The 21492-nt window shown below is 42.2% G+C and overlaps 1 protein-coding gene across 1 annotated transcript in view; it reads left to right on the forward strand.

The window, feature by feature from the left end:
- The window catches only part of LOC115629912 (pneumococcal serine-rich repeat protein), a 34672-nt gene that overhangs the window by 8262 nt on the left and 4918 nt on the right, over positions 1 to 21492 (forward strand). The window contains exons 3-16 of the mRNA XM_030526518.1: positions 8438 to 8482; positions 12286 to 12421; positions 12501 to 12704; positions 13789 to 13896; positions 13973 to 14113; positions 14190 to 14342; positions 14418 to 14548; positions 14661 to 14744; positions 15564 to 15717; positions 15800 to 16200; positions 16270 to 16608; positions 17119 to 17332; positions 19758 to 19877; positions 20075 to 21480. Of these exons, the coding sequence (XP_030382378.1) occupies positions 8438 to 8482; positions 12286 to 12421; positions 12501 to 12704; positions 13789 to 13896; positions 13973 to 14113; positions 14190 to 14342; positions 14418 to 14548; positions 14661 to 14744; positions 15564 to 15717; positions 15800 to 16200; positions 16270 to 16608; positions 17119 to 17332; positions 19758 to 19877; positions 20075 to 21480 (3636 nt within the window). The remainder of the gene's footprint in view (positions 1 to 8437; positions 8483 to 12285; positions 12422 to 12500; positions 12705 to 13788; positions 13897 to 13972; positions 14114 to 14189; positions 14343 to 14417; positions 14549 to 14660; positions 14745 to 15563; positions 15718 to 15799; positions 16201 to 16269; positions 16609 to 17118; positions 17333 to 19757; positions 19878 to 20074; positions 21481 to 21492) is intronic.

Genomic DNA, 21492 nt, shown 5'->3' on the forward strand with positions numbered 1-21492 from the left:
CAGCCACCCGTCCACCAAACACCAAATAGCATACACACACACCCACACATACGCATTTAAGCGCACAACTGTGCTGTGCAATAAAACAGTAAATTAAATCAACAACAATTAGTGCCCATCAATTAAAATGTAAGTGCATTCATTGATGCATTCATTGACGCCTTCATCGGCCTTCATCGGCTCCTCCCCGTTCGATTCATACACACACATACTCGTACATACATAGGTAGCTCTCATTTGTAGTTCGCCTCGGCTTTTGGCCTAACTATGGTATGTGTTTGTTAGTTTTGACTTTTTATTTCGTATCCGCATTTATATCGAACTCGTATTGCTTATGCATTGATAGATAATAATTGTTAGCGAAATAAAATATTGCCATAATTATGCGAACCACTGGGCGTGCGAAACGATTATTAAGCAAAAACAAAAAAAAAAAGTAAAAGCTTACAATTAGGTACAGTTGACACTCACCCATTTAGTCATATATATATATATATATATATACTGGGACTCATCCACACACAAATAACACATATGCGCGCAGGAAATTAGCCATGACAATTATATTGTCGCATCGTGTATGTGTGCTTTGTTTTGTTTCATTAATTAACTTCATGTGTTTGTCTTTGTTTGTTTGGCTCGCTGGCTGGCTTTTGCTCTTTTACTCCTCCCGGGAGACCTATTTGACAGTTGTTTGCTGCTGCCAGCTGTCGCTCAAGCGAACCCAGACATGCACATACTTGAGCACGCTCTGGCAGCTCCATTTCCACTAATACGCCCACAAAAATGTACTTTGTCTGTCCGTCTGTCTGTCTATCTGTCTGTGTATCTGTCTGCAGAAATCCTTTTCGCTAATGTAATGCAATTTAGCAAGTTATGCTGCATTGATTTGATCCGCACGCTCTCCAAGGATTCTATTAAGCGTGTTAGGAACAATTATGGCTTAGTTTCTTACTTTTCTTTCAGCTCTCAGCTCTCAGCAGTGCTAGGTGTGGGCGAAATCATAACCACAATTGCGTGTGGAGGAACTAATAACTAACTGTCAATACGAATCGCGTTAGATATGTACATACAAGTATAAAGTGTATATGCCACCTCCTCTTGGAGTAAGCAAGCAATGGCAATACTTTTGATCTAATAAAATGGGTATTTATAGTACATCCATAAAGAGAATTAGGTGTAGCAAATTGTTTGCATTAAACTTATAAAGCAGAGCAGGAAAACAAAGGATTATCAAACGGACTTCGTTTTGAGAAATAAGGTGAATATCAATAAACGATGCCTCTTTACTTTCGATGCCTCTGATTGTTTCTAACGTTGGGCAGAGAAGACTCGTAACTGAAAAAAACTAATATATATTCATCATTTTGTAGTCTGTTGAAATGCTTTGTATAAAAAGTATTGCTTATCGCTTAACATAGCAGCTCTTTTCAGTTTAATTCCGCAATACAATCGAGGACTTGATGCGCTACATTTAAAACTTTTCCAAACTTCGATTAATACTCAGAAAACCTATGAATATCTACTCAATGACTCTGTAAGTACATCAAGTATCGAAAACTCGACAGCTCTCGTAGCTTATCTGCTGAATTCAAACTGAGCTCAACAAAAAGCATGTTTCTACTCAATACTTGATACCACGATGCTTTTCATTATTTAATACTTTTCTGATAAATAAAACAGACGCATAACCTCTGCTGGCATATAAAAACTCGAAAGCTGGAAGACCCCTTACGAAGTATCGAAGCATCGTTTTTAGTTAGATAAGTAATCTTGATATGGGCAGTTATTGGTGAGGAAGAAACATAACAGCACTCGAAAAAAGAAGAGAGAACAGTAATTTATAGATAACGATACTAGTGATACTCGCTGGACAGAATTCTGGACTTCCAGCATACTCGTACTTGTTAGCAAAGTTGATTAGATTTGGTTGAAGAGTCTCTGCAAGCGATTGAAACAAACGAAAAGACTAACATTTTGAAATCGATACACCCATTCGTTTGGAGGTCTACGAATCTGCCTTCCACATCCTGGCCATCACAAACTTACATACTTAGTACATTCGAGTCATTCAACTCTCTTGATGGGTATGAGGAGAATGGCAGCATTCTCAAAATACAAGTATGGCGCCATGACTACACACCTAATTGTTAACACAATCGAAAAATCTTGATACAATCAATAAGTATTATTTATACCGTCATGCCCGCACCCCCCTGCTGCCATCTGCCATATGCCCCTCGCAACATCACAAATCACGACGACGAATCGTATCGAATCGAATCGAATTGTTAGATCGGCCAACTCATCAGTAACGTGTGCGCAAGTGAATTGCAGCTGCAGAGCAAGTAGTTTAAGATTGTACACAGAGAGGGATAGACTTATAATGACGCACGGTGCACAGGCCAATGCGCTCTCTAGTCCTTTGGAGGGGATGGGGCGGCCACGGCAACAGCAGCAGCAACGGCACGTGCGACTGCACGTGAATAGTCCGTCCTCCGACTGCAGCTCGACGGCAACGACGACGACGACAGCTCCCTACGCGGGCCGACTGATGAACTCCTCGAGCTGCATGCAGATGAGGACGCTCTCCTCCTTCATCAGCGAGCATCCTGAGGAGTTGCTGGGCATCGATGCTGGCAGCACTGGCGCCGCCACGGCCAGCAAGCTCACATTTGGCAAATGGCATCAGAGCAGCAGCAGCCAGAGCAATAGCAATAGCAATAGCAACGGCAATGGCAATGGCAACAACAACGACAACAACGAGGCCAACAATAATAGGAACAACAATGGAAACAATGGAAACGGCCATGGGACACAGAAATGGAAAAGTTTGCGAGCCGTTATGGCATATTACTGCTCGCTGCGTCGCATTAAGAGGAACGGTGCTTTTACAGTTCATTACTAAAAGTTTGCATCTTCTTCTGCATTGTGTGTGTGTATGTGTGCGACACATCTCCAGATTCCAGAATCTCCTCCAAAGCCTCCTCTTCCAAAGAACTGCAAATGCAACTTTTCCCAACTAACGATCAACTAACTAGCTAACTAACTAACTAACTAACCACATCAATTACTAACTATAAACCACTGAATCAACAGTAGTATAAATATATAAGTATATATACATATATTTATATACTCGTATAACCGCTATCTCTCACTATCTCTCTCATCATCTCTCTCTCTCTCTCTCTCCCTCGCTCGCTCGTTCGTTCGTTCGCTCGCTCGCTCGCTAGCTATACAAAAATATAAAAATAAATATATATTTACAAACATATAGACATGAACATGAACCTTGTGTGTACTCATAATAATATCATACTATATAATCGGTGTGTGTAAGTGAATGGAATGCCAGACCTTTACTAATACGACTCCAAAAGTAAATTAAGAAAATGAAAGTAACTACCAACTAACTCTGTCTCTCTCTCGCTCTCGCTCATGCTCACGCTCACGCTCTGTCTCTTGCTCGCTCTAAGCTCTCTCCACTTACACTTGGTTATGAAATTCCTCACTCACTCACATAAACAAAGTCCCAGTCCCAGTCTCAGTCCAAGACCAAGCCCCATATACAAATGCTTAGGTGTCATGGCAGAAATACTTTGCACTTTTCATCTACTTCGCCAGCGAATTTCGACAAGTTTCTTGGGTAGCAAAAGTTAAAAGTTGCACTCACACATACACACACAGATATATATAAAAAGATATATGCACACGTACGTACATGGATGATGACGGCTTAAAGGTCGAGCAGTAAGCCAAGAATAAGAGCAGTAACAACAGCAACGGCACCGGCCTGAACAACTTTGGCGCAAGTGGAAAATCTCGGCAAACACCAAAAGTTTAAGAGTGCGCAGAGAGATGTGTGTGTGTGTGTGTGTGTGTGTGTGTGTGTGTGTGTGTGTGTGTGTGTGTGTGTGTGTGTGCAATCGATATGCTTAACCCATTTACGGTCGCGCTGCATCACAACGGAACAGATTTACTCGCATGTCAATATCTTCCAGCAATACCTAAGTCTATATCTTTCTATTATCTATACTTTTCGATAAAGTGATTTAATTGATTTCCATCGAATCGGAATATGGGTCAGCACGTTGATTCTTGTCCGTTGTGTGCAGTGTGGACAGCGACCTCAAATGGGTTAAGTGGCACAGCGGCAACAATTTGCCACTGCATTGTAGGCGTTGCACAAACTTTCGACACACAAGCACCCATGAGTCTATGCGTCTATGCGCCTAGGCATATGCTACATATATTCCACGCGCTAGCAGACCCATTTGCTGGCTAGATGGGAAATTGGCTCCGACTGACTGACTGACAACTTACAAAGAATTTGAATTTAGAAAATTGCAAATTTATGTAGAAACTATGCGCGCACACCATTGAGATGGGGGCACACACTCCTATACATATCTATTGTCATGCATATATGTACAAGTACATATGTATAGTGTGACGACTCATCGAGCCGGGGGCTTTCTGAAGTGCCCTAACTGGCAAACTGGCACTGGCGACGACCTAGAAATTTATGCAGCACTCGCTGCCATTCATGCAGTGGCAACTTTTGAACTGTCAAAAGTGTTCACACACACACACACACAGATAGAAACACACACACACACACACAGACGTGCATTTGCGCATGCCATTGCACATGCAGGGATCAATTGTTGCGGCGGTGTGCGTGCCTGTTAGGTAATTCACTTACAAGTTGCTTTGATTCGCAATCAAATTTCACTCTTAGGTCTTATGTCGCATAGCAATTGTATTTTGATTTAGTGCCGCTTGACTTGGCATACACTCACAGCCACACTTGCACACCCACTCACCCATACACACTCATACACACACTCAGAAATACATCCACTCAGCCAGACATGTTTGGCATTTGTTGCACTTGCCTCGGGGGCTAAAGTGAAAAGTTAAAGGCAGGCCAAAAGTTTGCACAAAACAACAAAAAGGGAACAAAACAGCATTAAAAAGTATACCAAGTCATTAATATTGCCTTAATGGTTGATGTGTGAGCGATGGCATGGCACATTAGAGGCCTGCACGAGTGCACTCTAACGAGAGCTGCGCATTAATTCATACGAACACTACACTTGCTATGATTCAGAAACCACTCCCTACTTAAAATATTTGAATTTAATCGACTTTACATATTTGTTTGAAATCATTTATTCAGAATATCATTATTAGTGAATGCTTGTGTTTCATAACTAATTTGAAACTGTAAGCAAAAACTTGCAACAAATATATGAAGAAAATACAACTACTTCACTGATTCATATTTCAATTGGTTTATACTTACGTTTATGGTTATACATAAGATATCAAAGTTTATAGTGCAAGGATTTATGTTGCGGTCAGTCGTGCAAATGATTTGAACGCAAATGTATATTATTTAAAAAAGAAAACTATATTATAGTGTAGAACCCTCATCAGTTTGTATTTGTTGAGACTGACGTGTTAGGTCATGAATTAAAACAAGAGAGAACGCTACAGTCGAGCAAGCCCGACAGTGTAATACCCTGTACCCAGGTAAACTTCCGTCACTGAGTTATATGCGCCTATAGCAGCAGCAAAAAGAGGAAGAAGAAGAGCGAACTTGTTGCTGCAGTTTGGGGGGGTTGTACTGGCGAGAATTTGTTTTGCTAATAACTTTTCTTAGAATTGACCGAATCGAATAAAATATAACAGTAGACAATTATATATAAATTATGTGTGTAAAGTTTGGTTAATGTAGTATTTGAAATGTGGACGCTATTGACGAAATTCTGTAGCGGGGGAAGGGGGGGAAAATTCCAAAAAATAAAATAAACTCGTCCTTACTCGGACCTAGGAGAATCTGGATGCCAACTTTGGTTATTCTAGCTTTTATAGTTTCTGAGATCCTCGCGTTCATCCAGACGGACGGACAGACGGACGGACAGACGGACGGACATGTCTAGATCGATTTCTCTCGTCATGCTGATCAAGAATATATATACTTTATAGGGTCGGAGATGCTTCCTTCTGTATGTTACATACTTTGCACAAACCTAATATACCCTTTTTACCCTACGGGTACAGGGTATAATGAGTGAATTATGAAACAAATACATTAAATTGTGAATCCTTCAAGTCTTGCATAAGTCGAGCTAGTAACCCTGCAGTGTCCTTTTTGCACTGTGTGAGATCTTCCACTTCTGCATACCTTTGAGAATTGTGGCAAGAATGCACACAGACGCATAGACAGATGTATCCATTAAACTAGGCCAGGCAAATGGCAAGAGTTCGTTCATGCATTTTGCAGAAGACAACAGGGGAAATGAAATATGCAGACGCACAAGTGTCGACTAAAAATAGGCAATAAAGCTGACATGATTATTGCCTTTCCGCACACGACAATGCAGCAGGCAATAGTGTGAGTGTGTGCGTGTGTGTGTGTGGCACTGGCTGCCGATAAATGTGAAATAATAACATTTCAATTATTTGAGTCTCTAAGATTGGAATAAAACAATTCTATTTATGCATTATTATTATTTATGACCACTTAGTATGGTACGTCTGGCAGAAATGCTATTTTGACAATTTAAATACTAAAGATTAATATTATTAGCCATCTAGGCTTTCCCAGTTCTTAATCAATTTGTCTGATTAAATTTTGTTCGACTTTTCACAATTTTCTTGTGGAAATAGTGGGAAGTTTTTAAATTACACGAAATGTATATAATTCTTTTGTGTAGGACTGTGCAGAGATTTAAATAACCATTCATAGCTTAATACGAATTGGTTTGGATATTGATTGATCGTCAAATATATTATACTTGTACGTTTCTTGTAAAGAAGAAAAACGTTGAAAAGTCTTGATGCAGAAGCTGTAGCCGTTGCATGACTAGTTGATAGATTTAACAGCATTGGCCGCAAAATAATGGAATTATTTGCTGTGGTACTAAGATGTGCGAATTAAAAAACTAGCGCTAAATGAGTCATTCACATGACTATGCAGTTTTCCCACCACACTGACACCGACACCGATACATACACACACACACACACACACACCATATTATAAATGAAAGTGAACAGGAAAAACCTTTCGCTTACAACAAACATTCCTGTTGTTTATTACACATTTCACTTGGCCAGTGAAGCGGTAAAGGCAAATGCAGAAGCAAAAACCAAAACAAAAACAAATACGCCTGGTCATGCAAATTGACAGCAAATTGCGGTATGAAACGATTGAAGGCGGCAAGTGCTGGGAAGATGTGAAATGTGTGGACAACATGTGCAGCCGTTAATTGAGGAGGGTCCGCAACAAAGCTATTAAATAATTTGCCCGTCAACATAAGCATATAACCCACACTCACACTTACATACATACATATAAATACATACATACATACATATATGCAGTGATTAGTGCTGGCCATAAAGTATTCTATTATGGGGCCAACGAAACGAGTTAAACACTTTGACCTTTCAGCAGGCAGCCAAAAAAAAAAAATGCCGAAAAACAAAATAAAAACCTTAAAACACGAAGGCCTACAAATCGAAAATGAAAATGGAAACGCCAGCTAACAAGCTCATTTTCAATTTATAATAAATCGAAGCTTACGAAATGGGCTTGCTGACCACAATAACAATGGGGTCAACGGCAACTCACACACACACACACATACACAGAAATGAAATAGAAGGTAGTGTGTGTTGGCGCTGGTGTGCGCCATCTTATCGTGCAGCAAGCCTTTTTTCCGCTTGATGGCACGCATAGCCCGCATGTGGCCAAAAGCCAAGTGAAGCCAAGCCCGGTCCCTCGCTCATCGGGCCTGTTACTGGCGCCCGATATCAGTCGCATAATGTGAATTGTCTGTGCGTGCGTGTTTGCGTATGAATGTGTGTGTGTGTGTGTGTGTGCTGGAAAATGGCCTTTTGGCAGGCGCACAAAAATGTGCTGCTTGTCGTTGTTTAATCAGCCAACACTTTTGCTCGCCCGCGTCGGCCCCCCTTCCACGTACATACATACATACATACATGTACACGCATAGACGCCCGCTCGCCCACACAAATTGAAATATGATAAGACATCAACATCATCAGCAGTAACGGCAGAAGCAGCAGCGCAGCAGCCGCGCAGCAGCAGCAGCAGCATCAGCATCAATGAAAATGCGCGCCCCACTCTCAATCACACACACTCTCTCTCTCTCCCTCTCGCTCTCTCGCGCTCTGTCTCTTGAAGCACACACGAGCATTGCTCAGTCCCTAGCTATCTCTCTGTGTATGTCACTCTCGCTCTCTCTCTCTCTCTCTCTCTCAATCTCAATCTCAATCTCTATCGCTCTCAAACAACACAACAACAATTTTCACAACAAACAACCAAAAAAAAAAAAAAACAAAACAAAAACAACATTTTATAACTCTGCAAAAAATATGAACATTTTCGCAACTCGTTTAGGAAATCGCGTATCGGAGATGGAGCTTCGGATCCAGATTCCGATTGGTAAGTGATTTGCGTTCTTTTGCGTTATGTCTGCACACCAACGCACACAGACAAACACACGCTGAATAGTAAACACACACATAGACAGACGGACACACACACACACACATACATACATACATATGTACGTACAGAAAGACTCGCTACTACGCTTTGTTGTTTTTGCGCGCGCTTTGCCTTTCAATTGCGTTGGTCACACTACAAACACAAGCACATCCCCACTGCAAACTTTAATGGCAGCATACAGTTTAGCAACAATACCAACAACAACAATAGTACATTATACATATAGTATAGTTAAATCGCAATTGTTCCTAGATATACATAGTTACCATATGCTGCTAGATGCATCTGTTCAACGTTTGCCAAGCGCTTCGCCATAAGTAGTTGGCCCTCATACGCTAATATAGTCACACATGCTACATACTTACACACACACCCACACCCAATCACACACACACACACATACATACAACTACATTCTCAATCTCAATCTCAGACTCACACTCACATGCTGACATCTGTATAAAGAATTTTTCACATAGTATTAGCTGAGAGCATTTGCATTTCTACTTCTGCTTCTTCTTTTTCGTACCACATACCGTATGCGTAATTTGTGTAGCAAACAACTAAACAACACCACAGAATTCGTATAAACATACTATATATAAAAAAGCGCTGTAAATATATATTTAAGCAAACATCGTCTTACATACCACACATATCCACACACACTCGTATTACACACATCGCTCTAAAAAGCGAAACAACCACCAGCAACAACAATTTAAAATAACAACAATTTGACAACATTTTGTAGCTTGATGCAAAGTGCGAATGTGTAATTATCGAAAGTACAAAAAATAAAAAATCACATACTGAATTATATATACATATATATATACACACACGCTATATATACACACATACATCCGTTCGAAAATTGCTTTAGTTGTGTGCATAAATTAAGCAAAAAGTTATGAGCAGCTTGTAAATAAGCAGAACTTGTTTTTGTTGCTTTGTGCTAAACAAAAAACAAAAAAATAACAAAAAAAAAAACAAAATGAAAAACGAATGAATCGCCTCAGTTAAATTATAATGCAATCAATATAGAGAGCATAATGTACTTACTATTCATATACCCGTATGTACAAGTTATTTGTATATAATTCGAATTTCATATTTTTACCCATTTGTGGGCAGCAAGCAGATTTTATCGGCGACTAGCGACCTGAGCAATACTATCTACAACGCCTTAGCCCCAAATGCATAGTCTGACTATGCAAGTCAGGAGTGCGTCTCTACCTCCATCCATATCCACATCCACATGCCCATCCAAATCCTAGTCTAGTGCCAATCGTCTTAGTTGTGGTCGTCATCGTCCTCGTCGTCGTCTTCGTCGTCATTAGTTCCACGTAGTGTTTAATTTTAAGGATTGGTTTTAGTTTCTTTTGTTCGTATTGATTTATTGAATGTGCCTTTTCATTTGTATGCGTATGTGTGGCATCGGGAAATCGCAGGTGATTCTCAAAGTTACTTTTCATGCGGTGTGTCGCCTACATTCCTTTCCGAGCGGCCGATATCGCACACCTTTTCACTAGAGCTGGAAAATTATCAATGGTCGCAGCGGTCGATAGCAAACAATAATTAAATATTCAAATTGCTTGCGTAAATTATTTGAAATGAAAAATTCGATGCACTCTGAACTTGAAATAAATTTATAAAAAAAAATAGAAAATTGAAATTAAAGTTAATATACACAATTAGCGGCCTTAAACAATAAGTGCCCACAAATAAATGTTTAAATTTATTGAAAGCTTTCAAAATATCATCATTAAATTAAACGCGTACTATTAATAGCTTTCCAGTTCTCTTTAACTTTGCCTTTTACAGCAGCAGAGCGAGTTTTCTTCCTCATTTTTTTCGAAAAATTTCATAACTTGGACTTAATATATATCTTCCAAAATACTCATCATGCATTGTTACGTACTATATGTAAGTATATGTACAATAAAGTCGTTGATTGCGCTGCGCTGAGAAGTAGGCAAAATTTTTTCGAAATTCTTCAACAACTATTCGTACATGACTTTCGCTCGGCTAAAGCAGCATCTCTCGTATTTTGTACATGCTTATTTACTTATGTGGCCACAAAAGTAGACAACAGTTTCTTCTTGTCCCATTTTTCAACCCCAAGAACTTGAATTTTGCTACTAAAATACGTTTTTACTGCTTTATGTTTCATGGTCCGTGTTAACAGCCTGCAGCTGCTTAGACTCCAAGCAGACCCTTACACACACACACACACACACACATACAATCATAAAAGAGCTGAGCAGTTTCGGGTCAAACTCAACTCAATTTGTGGATATTTCTGTATGAGTTTGTGTGTGTGTGTGTGTGTGTGTGTGGGTGCAAAAATCAACAAAATTGTTTCGTCCTTAGTTGAAAATCTTTTGGCCCCAAATCTGCTGCTTTCTACGGCTCCTTTCACTATTTCTGTTCTGTTCTGTTCTGTTCTCTTCTGTTTCTGTTCTGTTTCTGGTTTCTGCTGCTGCTCAGATTTAATTTTCCGCCCACTTGCTTTTCATTTCAATTTGTTGTTGTTGCGTACGTTTATGTTTTGTTTTTGTGCTGCGTGTTTTTTTAGTGCACAACCGGCATCCTTCCTCCAACTATACTATACTATACTATTCTATATATATATATGTGTGTGCATAGATAGATATCTATGTGTTTGCTGCATAGAGCTGTCATTATTTGTTCTCGGCTTTGCTAACTGCATTTACCTATATTTGATTTATTATGCACATTATAGGCACCCTACTGTCTCCTCACCTTTTCCATATAGTATCTATGTATTCAATAAAATCAACTAAGTTTTATGTTCACAACAATATCAACCAAAAAAAAACCTCCGGCGTTTTTGCATGCAGCGTCAAGTTAGCAGAGCGTGCGCTTCAGTTTCCGCTCCCTAACGGAACTGAGAGCAGACGCTTGGCTGGGCGATGGCCAGTTGGTCGGCTAGTGAGCCGGTCAGATGGTCAGTCGGTCAGGCAGTCAGCTGCTAAACGAGCATACACACACACACACACACACACACACACACACACACATACAGACACGAACACAATAAATATAAATAAAAATGAAGCAATTACATACATAAATCTCTTATCTAACTACCTGCCTAACTACTCGTACTCCTACATGTTTGTGCGTGTTCCTGTGTGCGTTTCCGTTAGCGTTACAGTCACAATCACAGTTACCGTTATCGTTACCGTTACCAATACCGTTAGCATTGCCATTAACGTAACCGTTAGCATTGCGTTCCGTGCCATTTGTGTGAGCTTGCGTTACGGTTTTTGGGTTTCCGTTTAATGAATGTTTATGCTCCTATACTTCTATCTCTACTCTCTACCTCCTACTACTACTACTACTACTTCTACTACTACTTCTCGTTCAACTCGTTCACCATAGCGTAAGTGTTTTGTAAGTGCTGTAAGTTCCCTAGTGATAGCCATAGCCATAGCCATAGATGTAGAGCACCCACTACTCTTAGAGTACTCTATTAGTGTATGTGTACTCCATTTTTTCAAACTGCACGCCTCTTGCATGTGTCTGTGTTGCTTTGTTGAACTTCGTTTAACCCGCCCACCCAAGCCACCTCTATAGATGATAACCTAATCTCATGTTGTGTTTAGCGATGTAGCAACAACCTCTATACTCTACTCTACTCTACTCTGCACCTGTCTGTCTGTATGCACAACATTTCAATGTCATTCTGTCACTCTATCGTCGTACAGGACACGCTCGAATCAACGCTGGATGAAGCTGCGAACGACCGTACAGATTTCATCGGCAATACAAAAGAAACCACCGCTAAAGCGCGAAGACTCATTCCTGAAGCGTTTCTCAACTAGACAGATACCCGAAACACAGGTAAGTCCAAGACAAGCTCCAAGACTACGCAATACACTAACATTGGCATAACTAACATAACTTGTCTGTTGCGATGCAGGAAACTGTTGAAGACACGGGTTCAGAAAGTGCCTCTGGTGACGTCGACAAAAGTGTTAAACGCAGACGACGCTATCTGCAGAAACGACGCTCCGTTGTTAATCCAGATGAAAATTTTTACTTCTATTGGCTAATGATGCTAACTGTATGTGTTCTATATAATCTATGGACCCTAATTGTGAGGCAGAGCTTTCCTGAACTGCAGGTAAGTGCGCTGTCAAATATTGTAACCCCTTCATTTTCAAATTCGGCTGCGACGAATGGGAATGAATAGGGGAGAGGGGGATAGGGGAAAAGGGCAGGAAGCAGTATGAAAAGGGGCATGTGAATGCGAATGAGAATGGGATGAGCAGCACGTGCTGTCAGCGAAACAATTTTAAATGACAGGTCGAGCCCGCGGCACTTCGAGCGCTTTAAGAAGCGTGTGTTTTCTTTTCATATTTCTTGTTGTTGTTTCTGTTTTTGTTTCGGTTTTTGTTTCTGTTTCTGTTCCTGTTTTAGCTGCTGTGGCTACGGCTACGGCTACAGCCGTTATTATTTTCTTCTCGTTTTTTCTATTGCCATGAAGGACATGAAAAGGGACACCTTTTTCCATTGTGCATGGTAATATGAGCCCCGTCAAGTTGACTTGCAGCTACATAATTTTATGTCGCTTCGTGCCATCATCTAACGACTCAATTAAAGCGCACGAACCAAAGAAACCAACCAACGAAGAAGGAAGGACAAGCGATGAACGACAAACGACGAACGATGAACGGACAGGTGGACAGATGGAAAGGTGGGCTGTGCATTGTGGATTGTGGGCGACGAACGAGTTTTGAAGGGCGTCAAATAATAAGCTCCGTTGGGTTTTCTCTCGTTTGGGGCATAGGTCGGTTGAGGGTCGAAGGTTTCGGCTTGGAGTTGGCCAAATATTTGTTTATGCGGCCAGGTAACTGGGCGTTTGTTATCAGATTAGACATGACCGGGGCTTTTGTTTTGGTGGCGGGAGGGGAGGGAGCACAAGGCGAGGCAGGAAGGCAAACAAGCAAAAGTTGGCAAACAGCGCTTGATTTGAAACTGGGCCACAAAGGTCATGGGTCCGTGATCCGGGTCCGGGGCAGGACTTGGCAACGCCTGCAATTGGCAAAGTGCTAGGTGGGGCCATCACTGCATTGTCATTTACCAAATGCATGAATTGGCTCCGCACCAACAATTGGACTTTGACTAACTATTCGCTGCAGCTTAATAATACTCATAATTATGCAAATGACAAAGCTCTTGTTATCCTCATCTCTTTGATCCTTTAGCAATCTGTGCCTACATTTTGGCTCATCTGCGATTCATTGACAGATGTTGTATTTATCTTAGATATAATAGTTCAATTACGCACAGGCTATCTGGAGCAGGGTCTAATGGTAAGTGCGAGCACCTATCTATCAGTATTTATAACCGTCTTGCTCCGAACATCCTTCCTCCTCCGTTCACATGCAGGTATATGACGACAAGAAGCTGGCCTGCCATTATGTGCACTCGCGCGACTTCTTCTTCGATATGGTGGCGCTAATACCCCTGGATCTGCTGCAACTGAAAATGGGCACACATCCGCTTTTGCGTTTTACGCGGTTTTTTAAAGTAGGTCCTCCATTGAATGCGTCTCTGATTTTTTACCAGTGGTCTCTAAACACTCTTAATGTTGGATTCCTTGCAGGTTTATCGATCTGTGAGATTTTATTACATCGTAGAGAGTAGAACAGTTTGGCCAAATTTATGGCGTGTTGTTAATCTAATTCATATCCTGTTAATATTGGCGCATTGGTTCGGTTGTTTCTATTTTTTGCTCTCCGAAGCGGAGGGTTTTCAGGTAAGCTCTACTTGTACTCTTCAGAATGGAACTGAAATAGCCGTGCATTGACACTTTTCACACTTTGCTTTGCAGGGCGATTGGGTGTATCCGTATAGGCCGGGTGACTACGCCACTTTGACGCGCAAGTATCTGGGCAGTCTCTACTGGTCCACGCTCACCCTTACCACCATCGGGGACCTGCCCACGCCGGAGACGAATGCAGAGTGAGTACGACATCAATAGCCGAAAGAAAGAGTGTCATTTGGGTGGGTTTCTTGTCTCTTTTTTTGATCGTCTTATTTCGTTTCGATTCGTTGCAACCAAAAACCAAAACAGACCGAACTTTTCGGTGGACGGCCCAAGATCAATACCAAGACGTGGCATTAAATCACGCCTCCTTCAGTTTGGCTCTAGCTATGGGTATGACTAACATCTTAAGCTAAGAAAAAACAATTATCGAAAGAAAATATCAATATCATGCGTTTTGTTGGGGGCTGTCCACCAAATTCGTTCGCGGCTGTTTTGTGGCTACATCGTTAGGGCGTGCAAGATCCCCTGCTTCAAGTATTTTATCATCTTTTTGGCATTCTTGGCTGACATCAAAGTTTTCGAAAATCGTGCGACAGCCTTTAACAAAAACCTTGATATTCATTTTTTCTTCTTCGAGACCAAAACATGAACATAAAAAGTCAATTTCCGATTGAAATTAACTTTCGAAAACTTTGATAAGGTTTTATGTATATCATTTGGGTGGCAACGTCATGGCCAGAGTGGATTATCCCAAAACAATATTTTGTCTGCAATTTAAAGAAAGGCTTCTTAAAACTTATTGGATTGGAAAAAGGACAAAGGAAAAAAACAATGATGTCAGATTAGACAAACACTCGAAAGAAATTAATAAGATTGCCTATTGAGGATTGGAGCACAGATCAGTGGAAGTTTTGGATCAAAATTAATAAAAGAAAACGAATAGCAGTTGCTCTTCCACTTTTCTCTTTTCAAAGCTCGCCAAACTCATGAGCCCATGTTGCTCTCTTTTCTAAGTCTCAAAGGCTTAAGCTCAAGTGAATTAAGAATGGAGCTGCACATTCTCTTAAACTTGCAGTTTTCCAAGTATTCTCCCGAGTTCTGTTTAGACCTATGGTGCTGTGTCGTTGTCGCCTAAATAATTATTTGATCCCCTTTTCAACCATCGATATTTGTCCGATATTTTCTAAACGGTTTCTTTGCGTTCCGCAGGTATATTTTTACGATCGTTAGTTATTTGATTGGTGTTTTTATCTTTGCGACAATTGTGGGCCAAGTGGGCAATGTGATAACAAATCGTAATGCGAATCGCTTGGAGTTCGAGCGACTGCTGGACGGCGCCAAGACCTATATGAGGCACCACAAGGTAAGTAGGGATCTGCGGCACATGCCCAACTGGCGATTAGACTAGATCTCACTCACTCACGCACCCTCTGCTCGGGCAACAGGTGCCCGGCGGCATGAAGCGACGCGTGCTGCGCTGGTACGACTACAGTTGGTCGCGGGGTCGCATCCAGGGTGGCGGGGACATCAATACCGCTTTGGGCCTGCTGCCCGACAAACTGAAAACCGAATTGGCCTTACACGTAAATCTAAGCGTACTGAAGAAGGTGACCATATTCCAAGAGTGCCAGCCAGAGTTTCTGCACGATTTGGTGCTGAAAATGAAGGCATATATCTTCACCCCGGGCGACTCAATTTGTCGCAAGGGCGAAGTGGCGCGCGAGATGTTCATCATAGCAGATGGCATACTCGAGGTGCTGAGCGAGACGGGAAAAGTGCTGACCACCATGAAGGCAGGTGATTTTTTTGGCGAGATCGGCATCCTTAATCTGGACGGCTTAAACAAGTAAGTGACCCCACCTAGCTAGATTATATCAAGCACCTTATCTCACTGAACTGCTGTCCGACGCCTCAGACGCACCGCCGATGTGCGCTCCGTGGGCTACTCGGAGCTGTTCTCGTTGTCGCGCGAGGATGTGCTCGCTGCCATGAAGGACTATCCAGATGCGCAGGAGATACTCCAGACGCTCGGCCGCAAACGTCTGATGGAGGTGCGCTGTGTGAACAAGAAGTACGCCAAAGCGCAAAGCGACAAGGAGGCGGCATATGCGGCTGCCCATCATCATCATCCGGCGCACCATCATCAGGGACAGGTGCACCAGAGCGATAGCAGCGAGAATAGTGCGTCCAAGAAGATTGTCGACAAGCTCAAGCACGATGTTAAGGGTTTCCGCAATGTGCTCAAGAAGTCCAGGTAGGCCTAAGTCTGTTCAAATGTATGATTTTTCAATGGAACCAAGACCAAGGTACTCCTTGTATCAATATAAAGTTGATTTCCAGAACTATATTCTGTTCACTGGGATGTACGATAACCTTCTACAAGTATATGCACCACACAATTAGTATTATAAATATGTATTGTCTCACATAAATTGTTTTTCTAATGAACAACTTTTAAAAAATGTTTCAATTAGTTATCATTAGTAAGGATCGAGTTCAGTTTTGATTTTGAGTTGCAGTTTTGACCTTAACGGAGTACCGGAACAACCTATGATCGAGCCGGGCTCTTTACAGTAAGTATCAACATACTTCAGTTCCGCTAGTCAAAATAGATTACATCTTCAAGATCAGATCGACTTACTTCACTCGTTAATAGTTACTGTACTGAGCTCGGTTCGCAACAGGTTTCTTTGGATTACTTGGTTTCGTAGATCGTTGGTCATGTGTTAGTCCCCACTTAACTCCAGTTTCCCTCTGTGTGCAGAACCTCACGCAAGAGTGATGAATCGCTCGAAATGCAGCCGTTGCATAACACCTCACCACGTGGCAGCAAAATTATGCTGAAGCGCATGTCGCGCGTGCGCTCGGACGAGAAGGACGCCGAGGAGGCCAAAGATGAGTTGCACGACAAGACGCCTAGCCCGATCGGGGCTGGGCTGCCGCTGTTGCAGCGTCTGCGGCTGCTGAAGGAGAAGCAGGTAAGTGGCGGTGATGTGCTCGTCACACCCCACACACGCTGTTCTTTCTTTCACTTACTCTCACTTGGTTTTGTATTTACATTCGCAACTGCATTCATTCGCATTCGCATTCTCGTGCCACTCTCCATGCCACAATCCGAATTCCACAAGTCCACACTCGCCCACATTCCCAACGAGCTTTAAATGGTTTTTTCTCTAACAAAAAAGTAAACAAGCAAGCATTATAGTGACTAGTGACTGCATTGATTGCAGATTGATTGAACACCAAACACAGACACACACACACACACACACACAAAAAAGAGAATATTAATAAATAAAAAGTTGGTTTAATGTCATTTGTTTATTGTATTTAAGTGCTTTCGCTTTTTCCTCTACTTCTCTTCAAGTTCTACGTTTTCTGTTTTGCGTTGTATTGCAAAGTGCAAAATTTTTAGTGCACCTTGAAAACACGTTACGATTTTTAAATACACGTACCAACAGCATACAAGTACAGTGCACGCTAGTGCACGGAGTGAACACTGAGTTAAATAAATATTGTGAACACACACCACAGTGAACACACGCTTCATTTGGATAGACGGTTCCAGTTGAGCTTATCCAGGAAGCTGAGCTTAAAGGAAGCTTATATCATAGGACAAGGTTTCAAATTGAAAAGTCTTCTGGAAATCATCGACATTAATCATTAAGAGAATTAATTAATTAATTATCATCCATTAAAAAAAGGGACGTATTTTTAACACATGATCAATTGTGCTTATCTGAGTTGAAGAAGGAGAGCAGGCTGAGTTCCATATACAAATGTAGTCTATTGAAGGTCCACATTAAGAAAAAGGGACTGGCGAGCTCAATTCCGTACTTGTCGTTCGAAGCACTCTGATGGAAATTCTTTGAAATACAGAGTAATTTGCTTAGCTGCCCCCAATACTTTGCACAGACTATTGAGGCAGTTAAATTAAAAATGCAGCGAACATAAGTTTAATTTATTAAGTAATATTTTATATTAGTGTGCGCCTTTTCGTTTGCGCTTTTGCAGATTGTTGGTTTTCGGCTTACTCTTTCATAATACGGTTAATTTGTAATATGTTACAATTAATTCAGCGCATAACACACTAGTCAGTTTTTGTTCAATTTTTAAACTAATTAAATATGTATGTATCCACTGAAAAGCCACGATCTAAGTATTAAACGGTAGTCAAAAAAAATATGTACACATTGCCATTCTAACTAAATATAAAGGGACAACCTTTTTGAAAAACAATTTTCATAGATGGCGCAGCAAGATTTTTTAAATTTCATAGAAAATTACAAAAAATGACTGCCAATATGAGGTGCTTAAGTCGAGAAGGTTTGGCTTATCCAGTATTAGCAAAGACTCAGCTAAGTAAGCTAATTATCAAAACACTTAATTCAATTAGTTAATATGTGTTTTATTGTTACAATGTAAGCTAGACGCCATTAATTTCAATCGAAGCTCTTAAAACAATCGTTGATCATTGTCATCGTTTTTTCCACCAGAGGGCTGCCAGATCTGCCACAAAGGCTGCTAACTTGGATGCACCAAATGCTGGCAAATGCAAATTTCAAGCTGCTTATTATACTGTATTTGAATTCGAGGGAGAAATAAATTACTTGGAATCATTTTCCTATATAGTCTCTTAGTCTCAGCTGGAAGTAGTTTAGTTAACGTGGATTAGCTTAGTTCCCTAGTTAGGCAGCCTCGCAGAACACAAGCTCTAAATCGTAAATGCTTATAGTTTTTGCTTTTTTGCTGCAGTTAGTGCCTTTCCATTAGTAACCCGCTTGTGCAAGTAATGCGTAAATATTTCATTTAAAAATCTTAATACTTTTGTATACAACAACAATGGAAGAGGCACACTAAACAAAAGATTAAACAGCCACACACACACACACACACACACGCAAATATACGCACACTCAGTTAAATAGGCACACAATGCGAGAAATTGTAGATGACAAATGAGGTGACACTTTGTGGTGCCGTCATAAATGAAACATTCAAATCACACACCCACACATACACACACCCACACATACACACACCCACACATACACACACCCACACATGTGCATACTATTTGTAAAACGCTTTTAATTTTCTGCCTTTTGTTGGCTTTTTAATTACAAAAGAACAAACAACAATACAACATCATAGAAAGAGAGAAGAACGAGAACAAACACCACTCGAACAATTTAAATGCATTTTGATTTTTGCTTAACTCCAAACAGTACCGAAAGCTCCACCAAAATTGTGTTGTATGTAATTTTCCCCGGCTCCTAAAAAGTAGTTTTGTATGTGTCTTTATGTGTCTTGCACTAGGATCGCGAAGAGCGAGCTGTTAAGTCCACACCACCACAGAAATCTCCACCTCACTCACATGTAACGTGTACGTTATCGCCGCAGGAATCAATACAGGAAGAGCCCGAACGCGAGTTCAACGAAGGCTTTCCCCTAATACAGCGACTGCAGCAGTTGAAAATAAAAAACGAACCGCAGGCGATCGAGACGGCCGCCAGCGCCATGGTAAACGAAAATCTCCAATCTCAAATCTCAGCCCACAAATCCCCACCAACCCGATAACTCTAGATAACAATAAGCACACATTATCCCTAGCTAGTTAGGACAAAGCTGTAGACACGTGACTAACATATATATTTTTCTTTACCCCTCCCCCCACTGCCCCTCCGCCCCACCGCAACACCATATCTCCCCCTTCACAGGTAAATACGCCGCCAAACATCAGCAGCAAAATCGACACACATTTCGGTCCAGGTATTAGCAGTGCGCCCGGTTCAGGTACCGGCCTGGCTGGGCAGTCTTTGACGGTCGCCCAAATTAAGCCGATCATGAAGGTCTCGTTCAAGCAGAAGATCCAGCAGCTGCAGAGTGGCAGTCTAGGAGGGGCCGCTTCAAGCACCATGAGCAGCAGCACGGGCGCCATTGCCAAGAAGGAGCCACCGAAATCTCTGGCCGTAGTGGCCAAGCACGCAACAACGACAGCGCCGTTGTCGACAAAAGCCGATGAGACAATGGCAGCAGCATCGCTGCCCAGCCAGAGCATAGCCACAATATCGAAAAAAGTGATAAAACCGTCCCACAAGCTGCACACGCCTCTACACTCCGACACGGACACCGATGGCACGCCCATCAAGCCCTGGTCCAAGCTGAAGCTGGCCACGCTCATGTCTTCCAGCTACACCAGTCTGACCAACTGTTCGCCGGACGACTTGAGCACCCCGCTCAAAAACTATTCGCTAAGCAACATTCCCCAGCACATGTTGGCTGGTGGGGATTCTGGCAGAGGAAGTGGTGGGGGCGGTGCCAGACCGCGACACAGCAGTGCGCGTAGCTCGCGTTCTCCGCGCCATGCATCCACCTCTTCGACATGCTCCTCAACTACGCGCAGCACCCTGACCACGACGCGCGAATGCCTGGAGCAGAGTGCGGCTCTGAAGTCGGCACGACTCAAAAAGGACACACAACCGGAGCCGGAGACGACGACGGACGGACGCAAGTTCTATCAGAGTGTCTTCGATCTGTCGCCTGAGTACTGTGGCCTGCCCTTCGTTAAGCGCCTGAAGATACTCAACGAACGCCAGAAGCTGGCCGAGCTGGAGAAGGCGCTGCAGACGCGCAGCTTCAGCCTGGACTGCTCCACGTCGACCAACAATAACGAGGTGCCCATTTCGGAGTCGCTCTATCGCTGCTACAGCGACACTTCCGGCATCTACTCGCAGTTTCTCAGTACCTACGAATCAACGACCAGCTCCGCATCCACCTCGACTAATACCTCGGCCTCGGCATCGGCCTCAGCGTCGGCTTCAGCATCTGCTTCCGCATCGGCGTCGGATACAAACACAAAGCAACAGCATGGCTTAGCATCATCGTCGACCTTGCAGCCAGACTACATGCCACTTAGTCCGGAATCAAATGAAACACTCGAGCGGCGAAAGTTGAAAAGCATATTAAAGAAACTGCACAAGGGCGGTAGCGCCGCCAACGAGCCAGGGTTAAGCGAAGCTACAGTCCCTGCCGGCGATGCCCAAGACGTGGCGAACGCCAATGCTGGTTCTAGTAGTGCACCGGCCCCGTCGAGGGGGCTACTCATGGAGCCGACCTTGGAAGGGTACGTGGCTAG

Source organism: Scaptodrosophila lebanonensis, unplaced genomic scaffold (genome assembly GCF_003285725.1).
Source record: "Scaptodrosophila lebanonensis strain 11010-0011.00,11010-0021.00 unplaced genomic scaffold, SlebRS2 tig00000171-arrow-arrow-pilon, whole genome shotgun sequence".
Lineage (NCBI taxonomy): Eukaryota > Metazoa > Arthropoda > Insecta > Diptera > Drosophilidae > Scaptodrosophila > Scaptodrosophila lebanonensis.